Source organism: Macrobrachium nipponense, chromosome 18 (genome assembly GCF_015104395.2).
Source record: "Macrobrachium nipponense isolate FS-2020 chromosome 18, ASM1510439v2, whole genome shotgun sequence".
NCBI lineage: Eukaryota > Metazoa > Arthropoda > Malacostraca > Decapoda > Palaemonidae > Macrobrachium > Macrobrachium nipponense.
Genome location: NC_087211.1, coordinates 79,509,978 through 79,522,614, shown reverse-complemented (window position 1 = coordinate 79,522,614; position 12,637 = coordinate 79,509,978). Strand labels below are relative to the sequence as shown.

The 12,637-nt window shown below is 36.5% G+C and overlaps 2 protein-coding genes across 2 annotated transcripts in view; one reads left to right on the top strand and one right to left on the bottom strand.

Annotated features, from left to right (window-relative positions):
* Positions 1-2,621, bottom strand: part of LOC135197239 (ras-related protein Rab-7L1-like) — a 62,499-nt gene extending 59,878 nt beyond the window's left edge. The window contains exon 1 of the mRNA XM_064224329.1: positions 1,848-2,621. Within this exon, the coding sequence (XP_064080399.1) occupies positions 1,848-2,400 (553 nt within the window). The 5' untranslated portion in view covers positions 2,401-2,621. The remainder of the gene's footprint in view (positions 1-1,847) is intronic.
* LOC135197238 (ankyrin repeat and BTB/POZ domain-containing protein 1-like) overlaps positions 1-10,810 on the top strand; it is a 35,662-nt gene extending 24,852 nt beyond the window's left edge. The window contains exons 6-9 of the mRNA XM_064224328.1: positions 4,592-4,824; positions 5,330-5,503; positions 6,305-6,505; positions 7,234-10,810. Coding sequence (XP_064080398.1) covers positions 4,592-4,824; positions 5,330-5,503; positions 6,305-6,505; positions 7,234-7,440 — 815 coding nt within the window. The 3' untranslated portion in view covers positions 7,441-10,810. The remainder of the gene's footprint in view (positions 1-4,591; positions 4,825-5,329; positions 5,504-6,304; positions 6,506-7,233) is intronic.
* Positions 10,811-12,637: the final 1,827 nt, after the last annotated feature.

Here is a 12,637-nt window from a genome sequence, read left to right as displayed (position 1 = left end):
CTCTCTCTCTCTCCATGACTTCAACAGGAAAAAATACAGCCAAATTCTTCGCTCTCCCTCTCTCTCTCGCTCTCGCAAAATCATTAGGAGGACACTGTAAATGCACAGTAAAACCTGCTCCTGCAAATAAGTGAGCACACGATGTCTCCTCTTAGGATGGACTAACAAGTCTTTGAGACATCCTAATCCTTGTAACTCTCTCTCTCTCTCTCTCTCTCTCTCTCTCTCTCTCTCTCTCTCTCTCTATATATATATATATATATATATATATATATCTATATATATATCTATATATATATCTATATATATATCTAACAAACAAACAAACAAAGAAACACACCTGGATGGTGAAACTATTCATCACACGACGCCGATGTCTTGATAGCAGAGATGATAGATAACTTGTTCGAATGAAATGATTATAGCTCAGGTTGCTCCTCATTTGTGTATATTTGGAGATTGTTCTTTTTTGTGTATATTCGGAGGTTGCTCTCTATTGGTATATATTTGGAAATTATTTTTTGTGCATATTTGGAGACTTCTTCTTTTGTTTATGTTTGGAGATTGTTTTATGTGTATATTTGGAGATTGTTCATTATTGGTGTATATTTGGAAATTGTTTTTTGTGCATATTTGGAGGTTGTTCTTTATTGGTGTATATTTGGAAATTCTTTTTTGTGCATAATTAGAGATTGTTCTTCGTTTGCGCATATTTAGAGATTGTTCTTAATTTGTGCATATTTGGAGATTGTTCTCCATTTGTGTATATTTGGAGATTGTTCCTTTTTGTGCATAAATGGAGATTGTTCTTCGTTTGTGCATATTTAGAGATTGTTCTTAATTTGTGTATATTTAGAGATCGTTCTTCATTTGTGCGTGTTTGGGGTTGTTCTTCATTTATGGATATTGGGAAACTTCTTCGTGCGAATATTTGAAGGTTGTCCTTCATTTTTGTATAATGGCTTCATTTGCGTATATTTGGAGACTGCTCATCTTTTACATTTATTGTTCTTCACTTGTGTATATTTAAAGATTGCTCTTCATTTGTGTATGTTTGAAGATTCTCTCTCTCTCTCTCTCTCTCTCTCTCTCTCTCTCTCTCTCTCTCTCTCTCTCTCTCTCTCTCTCTCAGAAGTTACTTTATGAATCCAAGACGAACACTTGACAACAAAGTCTCTCTCTCTCTCTCTCTCTCAAAATTTACCCCTCCTTGTTTTTTTTTTTTTTACCTTTCCCACGATAGATATGGGATGAATGGTAAAGCACGCAGTACTATATGCTTCTTTACGCGTACTATACGCGTTCTGTCTCGTCTCCTTTCTCCGGAAGCCCATAGCACTTGGGGGGTTTCGTCTTAAGCTTCTCCGTAAGGAGTAATTTTAAAGCCTCTCTTTTTTTTTTATCACGTTTCATTCACACCTTTCTTTTCCCGAGAACAATTCGAGCTCCCGGACGAATGTGTTTGTGTGTGTGTGTGTGTGTGTGTGTGTGTGTGTGTGTGTGTGTAAAATAGAAAATAATATACTAAGTATACAACTAACAACCCCTGTTTGTGTAATCGTCTTATTCCTCTGAGTAAGATAACAATGTTATAAACTTCTTTCTTAAAATAAGTAAATGGTGAACGCCCTTCCTAATGATAATAAAAAAAGAGGGCTAAAAAACATAAAAAAGGCTAAAAAAACATTAAAAAAGACTAAAAAAAAAAAACTAAAACCAGAATGAGCAAAAAAACAAAAGATGACCTAATAAAAAAAGGCTAAAAAACCAAAATCAGAAAGAGCAAAAAAAACAACAAAACCGAAAGACCACTTGCGTCCGGATGACGCAGACTCAAGAGAACTCACGTCGCGACAGGTCGCAGTTGCTGGTCGACGCGTCGAACGACCGGTCCTCGAAGTTCGCGATATTCCCGTTGGAGTTTCGGATGATCTCGTACTCCTGCAGGGAGCCCCGTCGACCGCCCGGTCCTGTGTGAGGCCAGAAGAGCAGGCGAGTCTTCGTCGTCGTGGGCGTGTTGTCCTCCTCCTCCTCCCCCTCCCTCGGCGCCCTTTGGGGATGATGGTCGCTCGCTGGTTCCCTCGGCGGGAGGAAATTGTAAGAGGTCGAGGATATGATGTTACTGGTGTTGGTGGTTCCTCTTATAGGGACCCCCGTCCCTAGGAAGGGGATCTTCAGACTCCGCATCTTCATTATAGGGCTGCTTGCCAGCACGCCGCCCCCCCTGCTGGACAAATTGCTCCCGCTCCCCGCCCGTAGGATGGGCGGTAGCGTTGGCGAAGGCGTCGTCGACGTGGGGACGTCGCAGACGGTGGTAGCGCTTCGACAGCCGCTTATCGCTCCACTGCTCCCCGCCCTGCGGAGTTCCCCGCCGGTCATGACGACGACGCTGCTGGGCATGGCTGCTCTTCTGGGGCCCTTGTCGCTGTTGCTAAGGTCTTCTGGACCACTGCAGAAGGTTTATAAAAAAGTTCAAAAGTAACGGCGACCACTTCACACTCACTCAAGTACCCATTTCGTTTCGTGAGTTTTTAAAATTCAATTCCCTTCTCCACGTATCACTGGGCCGAAAATCAACACAGCCTGACTTGCATACAACTACTTGACTTCAGATCTCTAATAATCGTCCTTAAGTTCTATGATTTCTGTAATTTCTCAAATTAGTTCAAATCTAAATCGAATTTGATCAGACACTTCTCACTGGAATAGATGGAACACTTATAGAGGAACTGTTACTCATTGTGTTACTCATTGTGTTACTCATTGTCCGTTGTCCTGGAGATCATTTTGATTTCGAAATATCTTAGATAATCATCCGTTAATTGTATAATACCTGTAATTATTCAATTTACGTCAAATCTGAGTCAAATCAGAACGAACGTATCTCACAGAAACAGGTGGAAATGAGAGAGACACTGCCACTCGTATAGGTAGGTCCCTTGTCCTCTGGACCACTTGACTTCAAATATCGTAAACAATCGTCCCTTAGTTCTATAATTTCTGGAATTCCTCGAGTTAAATCAATTGTAATTCAGATCTGAACGAACGCGTCTCACAGATAGAAGCCACTGTCACTTGTAAAGTTGGTCAGATACAGCTGAAGCCAAAGGGTTATTATTGTATCGGATTCGTCGTCGTCGCCGAGACTGGCCTGAGACAGGTGGTATCGGGGGTGCGAATGGGGGACGAGAATGGCCCTCTTCAATCCTGCCTGGAACTGTGGTGACGAGCGTGAAGAATGGGAAGATGAGGAGGAAGCCGAGTGGGTGTAGAGTAGAGTAGATGGGGCTTGATCTCCTTCTGGGAAGGGAGGGAGAGGGGGGAGGGAGGTAATACAGTTTCATTCGTTACTGACGGAGTACTGGCCTCCTCCTCCCTCCCCTCCTCTTGACACCTTTCCTCCTAACAGTGGCCCCTACATACCTACACCTCCAACCAACTTTCCTACCTACCTACCTACCTGCCCGTCCAGTAGTATCAGCTGTCATATTGAGAAAGTCCTTCTCTCTCTCTCTCTCTCTCTCTCTCTCTCTCTCTCTCTCTCTCTCTCTCTCTCTCTCTCTCTCTCTCTTCTCCCTACAACCTTCCCTCTGTTGCCTTTTCTTCTTCTTCTTCTTATTCTTCTTTTTCTTCTTGGTATTCCACCTCGTATTATCTTCTTATTTATCAACAGTCTCCTCCTGTTTCATAACAACAGTGGCCTTCTAAGGAAAATGGTTTCGTGGTTGTGGGAAGCTTTTAAAAGTCTACCTACAAAACCTCACGTTTTATTGGGCAATTCGTGTTTTTTTTATTTATCTTAGTCATTATCATCTGACCTTACTCATTGCTGGACTGCACAGTCTTAGTTTTAATATTGATATTACTTTAAAAATTTTAGATTTGTATCTTCTTTTAATGTTGGTATTATTATTGTTATTATTCACAAGGTGAACCCTATTCATAAGGAACAAGCTTACAGGGGCATTGACTTGAAATTCATGCTTTTGCCATAGAATATGATGTTCATTTGAAAGAAATGACAGATGATGATGGGAAATATAGAATGAAGAGATCCGTACAATTCTCTGCATCAGTAGAACACTAGTGTACATTTTAAACTCCCAGATCTAGTGTGCAATCAATCTATTATCAATATTTTTCAGACTTAAGATGGGATTGCATAATGTGTCCCGAATGTTTTTGTTTAATTTATAGTGCTCCATGAAAGCTATAAAATGATTGCTATTATTTTTACATGACAAGGCTTTAGAACTATTTAGTAGGACATTTCATTTTTTCCACCATTTAGTGGGAGACAATTCTCCCAAGGGGATCACAGCCATTTTCTCTCTCCCAAGGGAATCACAACTCCTTTCCCAAGTGCTCCCCTGTCCTAGGATGCAGCGCATTAAAAATTCTTTGAATACAGGTGTGTAGATGAGTATTTTTCTCTTCTCTACAGATGTTAGATGTTTATTTTGAAATGGGTTCTACAGTATATTGGTTCTGAAGCTTTATGTAGCAGGATTAACCAGCCAACTGGTTTATTAATAAACATGTATTGACAGGGTTAGTGTGAACATTTTTCCCATTTTTTTCGATTCCACAGAAATGGGTAAACATGGCCTAGTGAAAGTCACAACGGTGGTCGTAGAGCCAGACACATGTATTGGTGCTGGATCAGAAGGCGTTGGCTCTGATCTGCGGGAACTGACGCAAGCCACCTTGCCGAAGCATTTGCGTTTTTGGCCGACAGAAATGCCCTTCTGTCCCACGCAGGATCAGGCAAATTTTGCTGATGTCTGCTTTTTAGTGGAGGGACATCAGTTCATGTGCCACAAGGTATGTCATTTAAAGTACTTTTCCAGAACTCTGAGGTCATTGGCTGATTAAAACTCATGATTCTTCAGCTATTGTCATGGCATTACAGTATCTATTAAAGAAAAAATATGGGATTACTTTAAGGTATTCAATAAGCTTTGTGTTCTGATGTTCAAGGCTGAACTTACCTTTGTTTTAAGTACAAAGCTTTTTGATGGTCTAGCTTATACTTGTAATGAAGAAAAGGGGATTAAATTATAGACTTTACTACTGAACTGCACATTTAAGTTACCAAGAATTATACCTGCCAGTACTTCGAATGCATTACGTTGGTATACTTGTCATTATCTAGAATAACTGCTATGAATTTTATAATATGACATATCGTATTATCAAATGTATATTTTTTCAGTAAATTTTCAGATCAGAAAACTTAATTGTATGTTTGGAAATTACTTTTCCAAGTTATGTGCACATGCAGTAATCCCTTCAGACTGGAGTTTGTCTAATTTTGATACTCTTACAGATGTTCTTCTGCCCGAGAAGTGAATACTTCAAGGCACTGTTACGCGATCACTTCAAAGAAGCCGAATGGAAAGACTCATCCTCTGATACTCGTATACCTGTCGTAACACTCCACAACATATCTGCGGAAGTCTTTGCAGTCCTGGTCCACTACCTTTACTGCAATCAGTCAATGGTGAATAATTGAGTTTTGATATTGCAATTGCTATATTGTTTAGGTTAAGTTAGTGGCTGTCTTGCAAAGGGAAATTTGGTATGTCCTCTTGCAGTTGAATCTGAGAATTTTTGTGGAAATATTGATTTGTTATCGTGAGGTGCATTGTATCTGTGCTTGCTGTGTATTGATATTTATGAATGGATACTGGTGTTCACGATCGGTGTGAAATTAAAAAGGTACTACAGTGTAGTACGTCTTCTTTGTTTCGTTAAGTGTGAAATCTGAAGAGTAATCCCTTCTGACACCTTATGTAACTTAAGCCTGTTCTGCACTGATGATAAAATTTATCCTTTTCATTATGTTAAAAGTTTATTGGCGTGTAAGGTATTGGCTTACAAAATCTTTACATTCATTTGATCAAATATTGTATCGTAGAACATTAAAATTTCAAATTAGCATCTGTTTAGGTTACCAGAACTACAGTTTACACCTGAATGCGTTGATTAAGTTGTCATATAAACTTTTTCTCATTTCATTCATCTCTATATGAAGCTTATTAGTACAAATAATGTCTTCATTTTGTTACAGAAACATTTATCGTATAGTAATTCATCGTCACCAGCTTTGGTCACTATCCCTAGCACCATACAAATTTTGAGATTTTAATACTTCATTCATCTCAATAATGAACACCAGTGTTCTTTGGAAACTTGAATTTCATGTCAGAGGCCCCTGTGGTCTTGTTCCATATGAATAGGGTTCGTCTTCTGAGTAATAATGATTCATGTACTTCACTGAGGTTTTCCTTCTTCTTTGCAGGTAAATTTGGAGAACGCCATGGATGTCATCGTAGCATCGGACATGTTGTTAGTACCAGGACTGAAAAGACAGTGTGGGGTATACTTGGGAACTCAGCTACACACTGATAATGTCATCACTGTCTTGCGCCTGTCTCGTATGTTTGAACTGCCTCGTCTGGAAGACCAGTGCATTGCCTTCATGGCAAAGAATCTAGAACAGGTACTGTATAGTATTTTGCGTGGTATGTATGGCTTACATAAATACAGTAGACCACTATTTTTCTGTTTTGTATTTTTTAATATAAAAACACCTGTTTCTTGGCTTTTCATTTTATTTTTGAAGAAAGAAATAAGAGAAATTAAAAATTAAAACAAGTAAGGAATGAGTCTCATGTAAGCCTGCAAAACAAAGGAGCATTTGCCCTCCCCCCCAAGTTTAAGCTTCTGAAGGTTCATTAATTCAACTACATAATTAAGAATTTAGCAAGGTTAAACATCAGATGTTTAATTTAGATTTGAGTGCTTTTATCATCAAAGGTAGTCTTATGGCTAAAAATGTTTTTCAGGTTGTTTTTTTCATCTGTTAAGTGTGTTTACTTTTTCTTTTAATTACTATACTGAATGAATTATGAAGTTTGAAGCATCTTAATGTAAATTTATGTAAATTTGAAATATAGGTAATATAATACAGTACTGTAATTTCTAAGCACACTCAACTCATGAAATTTTCCTTATTGTTGGAAATAACCAAAATGTTTGACATTCTAGGATAATAATAAAAACAAAAACTGGATGGAAAAAAACAAAAAGTATTTTAAATGAGAAACACTATACTGTCAGGAAAATGCGTATCACACTATTATTAAAAGCTGTAAGTTGTGTCCTCAGGTATGCTGTTATCCATTATCATTTTCATCATAGCACCACATATTTTATCTTTTCTTGCAGGTTTTGGAGGAGGAAGACTTTAGAGACCTAATTTTGGCGGATGCAGAGGAGGTTGTTGGTCGTCAGGAAACCGACACCGTGACAGTTGTGGATGAATTGCGATATTATATATCTTCTGCGGTCGAAACCATATCAGAAATTCACGAGGCGCGAACAAAATTAGCGGCCCTAGAAGCAGTATTAGAGGACTTGGGTATCGATGCTTAGAAAGCACTATGACAGTACGTCGATTGTTCTAGAAGCGTTTTTGAGAAGATCGATACTCAAAGTGATGTGGGTAGAAGCTTTGGTTTTGATTGTGATATTAGACACTCTTCCTTTTGTTGTAAAAGGGTCCTTAAGAAATCCATCATATGGAAACTTTATTATATTTATTTCTTAAAGAAAATGATAATATTACTGAATACAGTAACAAATCTGAGACCTGAAGCCTATGCAATTTTTTATTTCTAAAAAATTATGCATTACTGTATATTTAAAGGTTTGTATCGAGTGTTAAACAGTTTTTTTGTTTCCCTAGAGGACAGATAGTTATGAGTTAACAGTAAAGCTTAGACTGACAGAATGGACTTTTAGAAATATTTTAGTTTTACAACACTGATGTTTATCAGTGTCATTGAAGGTTCAACAGAGTAATAAGGTATATCATGCTCATATTTTCCCCCCATTACTGAACTATTATCAAAACTATAGATTTTAGTGTACAGAGTTAATATATTTTAGAATACAATACACATTTTGCGATGTGTAATTGTAAGTTGATATTTTTCTCATACAGTACAGTACTGTATTTGAAAATGAGTACGTTAATTACCTTTATTTGAATGCACTTTGTCGTCTCGTTAAGGTATAAGGAAATATTTTAGATGTAATTAACTGCATAGCTAAAGCTCGGTTTAATTGAGTGAAGTGAGGCCTTGCTTGTGCAAGACATTCATTGGTTCTGAAATCTCTCTTCTTTTCCCGAATGTTAAACTTTATAAATCAAATTCTGAAGGCTCCAAAATCTATTGTATTTCATTTGTTGGTAGGAAGTTAGGTCAGCATTGGCCTGAATAGATTGTTTATCATGATTTTATAAAACTTGTTAATGTTCTGTTGCCTGATATGATATGTTAATTTGTGTGATATACCTTTCCTTTGCTTATCAGCTCCCAAAACAAGAATGCTTTCTGGGTTTTTGTAGACTGTCAAGTAAAATATTTCAGCTTTGACAGTTGACTGTCTTGGAAGTTTTCAACTGTTGCTGGCTGCATTTACAAAGATTTTCTCATCCTTTTTTATATAAATAGACATGATTAATCCCCATCAACGAGAACTGATTAACCCAGATTCTATAGAAATAGCTACCACTGCCCTCTAGTTTTTTTTTTATTGAAATGTACGGATACCGTTGTTTAATTCCAAGCTGGAAAGTAAGCCTGTAAACTGTGGACATCAGATATTGTACCTTTGTGAATGAAATTTAGGGTGAAACCCTTCGCTATTTGACGTATTGTAGTTTCATGAATTATATCTAATGTCACCTGCCAGGGAAACCTTTGTGTTTGGGAGTGTAACCCTAAAAAAATTTACTTGTATAAAGATTTTACCTAAAAGTGAAGCAGTCTGCCAATTATTTACATTATGAATCAGTTTTGACTATGAGTCTGTAAAATATTTGGTTAAGAGTTATGAATTTTTTTTATTACTTTTAGTTTAAGAGCTGTATATATTTTCTGTTTTATTGTTATGTGCAGAAGTGATAAAAGTAGTCCTCTTTTTCAGATATACAAACCATTGCCTTAGGCAGCAGATACAGAGACAATAGTTTGTCTTGTATGAGCATTATGTTTGTTTGTTAAAGGAAAAATCTGTTCCAGATGAGTAGTCATGAAGTTAACGGAATCTTAAGCATATTTTTGCTAATATACAAGACAGAAGTTTTTCGCTTTATCTTCATTATACTACTTCAATGAAACAGCAGCTTTATAGTCAGCAGAGTAAAATAGATATATGGTGACCTTGAATATAAGTAGGTTTGTTTAATGTTGCCAAGGATTGTCTATAAAATACAAAGAACCAACCATTTAATTAAAATACAAAAAAAAAAAAAAAAAAGTCATGCAAACGAATTGCATTTTGAAATTAGAAGCCGCACTTCCAACTGTTCTGTAAATCGTGTCCATGAAAGAGTTATCCAAAGTTAGCACGAACCAGCGTTAATATGTTTTAAGCACTTTCTACTTTTATGGAAGACATGATGCAATTTTGACGCCTGTTAGAATGTTCGAAAATCGTAAATAATAAAAGTCATCGTGTAACTGTGCAACTTATAATACAATAGTACAAGTTACTGTACCTACAAGAATTATAACCATCCATGTTTCAGTAATAAGAAAATGATACAAATCTTGAAGAATACTTTGTCATTTTTAGGTTTTATAATATGTACCCAAAAGCTTGAAAGAGGCAAAGGAGAAATATTCTCATGTTTTAAGGAACAGCAGACAGAAATTGAGTGGTATGTACATGTACTGGTTCTTATTTTATTGGACTCATTTTTTTTTTTTTTATCTCTGTACTCTTAAATCATGTCTTGAGTGAACTCCTTGCTGACACCCTTCTTTGCTTAAAAGCAAATGTAGAGATTGTTATTATTCTTACATGCACAAAACTGTAGTTTTGTAAAAGTCCTTCAGACTATAAATTTCCCTTCATCAAGAATAAATTCAGTGAAAGGTACAAAGTGCTTTATGTGACTAGTCAGTGATGCAAAGTAATGTACTTTTAACTTTTCCTGTATGGCAGTGCATTAGTTTTGATATCTAGAGGCAATAAATACCCTTAGAGTCCAATAGAAATCAAAGTTGAAAGCAAATAGTGATTGTCAGAATACTGTTTATATCTTCCAAGTACAACTTTTAATTGCAGTTTAGTTTTTATGGCTGGATATTATCTTCGACAATGAAATAGATTTTCTTTTTTATATATTAAATGTTTTTTAAAAATTTATACCTTTATCAGTTCATTAGAAGTTAGTTGGTTATACCCATAAAATTTGAAATCGGTCGGATGCTTGTCTTCATACTGTGGAGTGACAGATGAACCTGTTTATTTTATTTTATTTTTTTGTGTTACCTCCAGAAAGCTGCTGAAACAAGCCGTTGAGGAACCCTGCCAACTGTCAGGCTCACGTGCGCTTGCATTGATTGTAATGGCGCTATGTAAAAATCCAGTAGTCTTATAAGTTATATTCATTTCCTCACATAACCACTGTAATTGTTTTCATTTATTTCATTACATAACCCTTGTGATTGTTTTCATGTTTTGATCATTTCTTACAGTACTCTTTAAAACCTTAACTCATAGTGCGCTTGATAGCACTACAGAGTTTGGGTTTACATAACCACAATTAAAATATTGTTTTTCATGTAAATACTGTATAGTTACAAGAAACTTGAGCATAATGCAGTAAAATTGTTTCCTGATACAGCATAGGTTATAATGACAAGAGTTTTAGTTTTGTTTATAGAATGTCTTGCAACTTGTTTATTGTTAATGGAAATACGTCTATAAATATAGATTACAGAATCTAGTCATTTGTTTGATATTTCACTTGCATTTTATATAGGAAGGATAGATACGGTGATGTTTGTTGATGAACGAAATATATCTTGTTCGTGCCAAAATACAAACCTTGGCAAGTTTTTCTTGTGCTGTTCCCAGCAGGTTCAATATCATCATGTTCAAAGTTACCATCATCTTTAGGTGTTTATCTAACAGCCTTGGTCTTGGGACTTTTTGATAGTATGTCAACAGCCTTTCCTTCCTATTAAAGTACTACATGCTTTTAGTTCTGTATTGCTCTGAGATTTACAGACGTCTTTATGGAGCTTACATCAGTGGTCCAAGGCTTCAAGATGCTGGTGACAACTGCCTCTGGTTGGGAGTGGACATTGGAGCTCACTGAGAATCAGCACTTTTGACATGGTTGTCCTCATTTTTTGTTTTTATTAACCAAATAAGAAAGCTTATGTATGCAGTGTTTGTTTGGCTTATACTTTCTATGGATACAGTCTGTATATGGTACGTGTAGATGCGTTTTTCTCATGGCTTTTTCAAAGACATCAACAGCAATTCCTCTTCTGTCAGGCGTAGTTTTTGTGACTTGTTGAATTCAAGAAGTAAAGGGTCAGCCATCAGAAGAGAGAGAAAAAGTTAACAAATGTTATGAAAACAGAAGCTGAAATGGAAAGAAGAACATTTCAAATGTATTATTTATTTGTAAGTTAAGGAAGCACAGTGCTGTTTATCAACGTTTGACAGACAGACAGACAATTTCCTGTTTCAAGACCAAATGTCAGTTTTTTTTTTTTTTTATCTATAATGACAATAGGATTCCTTTCTCTCTCTCTCTCTCTCTCTCTCTGACCATACAAAAGTTGCAGTTTACAAATGACCTAGAAATATTCGATATTCATATTTGCATGGCGATCTTCCGTTTATAAATGATGACTCATTCGATACCGTCTGGTAGAAGCTCCAAATTCTTTCAAGAGTTGGATACATTTACACACGCAAATGTAGCCTAAGCAAGTGAGTGAAAGCTGTTTTTATATTTTATGTATACGTCTTTATGTATGTATAGTATACATGACATCTTCAGCACTTGTACTATTCCTAGTCTTCCTTTTGTCTCGAATCCAGATGCTTTGAAGGCACAACAAAATTTACAAAAAGAACTGTTTCGTTAGACCCATGGCCAACCTCTGGGTATATTAGATCAACAATGGAACTACCCTTCGACATATTAGTGAGTAGAGTGAAAAACCGAGATATAAAGAATCCAATTAGCAAAAAAATTCATAGTTCAGGCGAAAGATAACGATAAAGTAAACAATCTGGTTCTAGTGCAGATTCGTTGTTTCAACCTCTCTTACATGATATATTAGAGCTAGTATGTAACGTCTTCGTTAATGATAAACTTTATTAGAACTTTGCAACATCGATTTCGTATGTCATTCTTTTTGTTTTATCTTGGAACTCCTCTGGTGGATGAAATTAGGGTGAATCTTTCATGGCAAAGAAAGATTCCTTCATTTTGCAGAGGGGAGTCAAGATGGAGAGGGGTTCGATGTTCTATGACGTCATTCTTATGGCCGGCTCGAGGTATCAAGCCTCAAATGTCTACTTGGTACTGTATAACGTTCCCCTATACCATTTGTTATTTGTTTTATTTTATTTAATATTTTATGCTAACATTTTTCATGAATAAATACTTATTTCCTGATAGAAAGCTTTGCCGAGATCATTCTTAACTTGCAGAACCATCGCCCACGTATGTCACTTTTGCAGTTGCCAACAGTCATTGAACTGTAATTTCAGTTTATATTCAATTGATTGTACACTCAAATGCACGCCC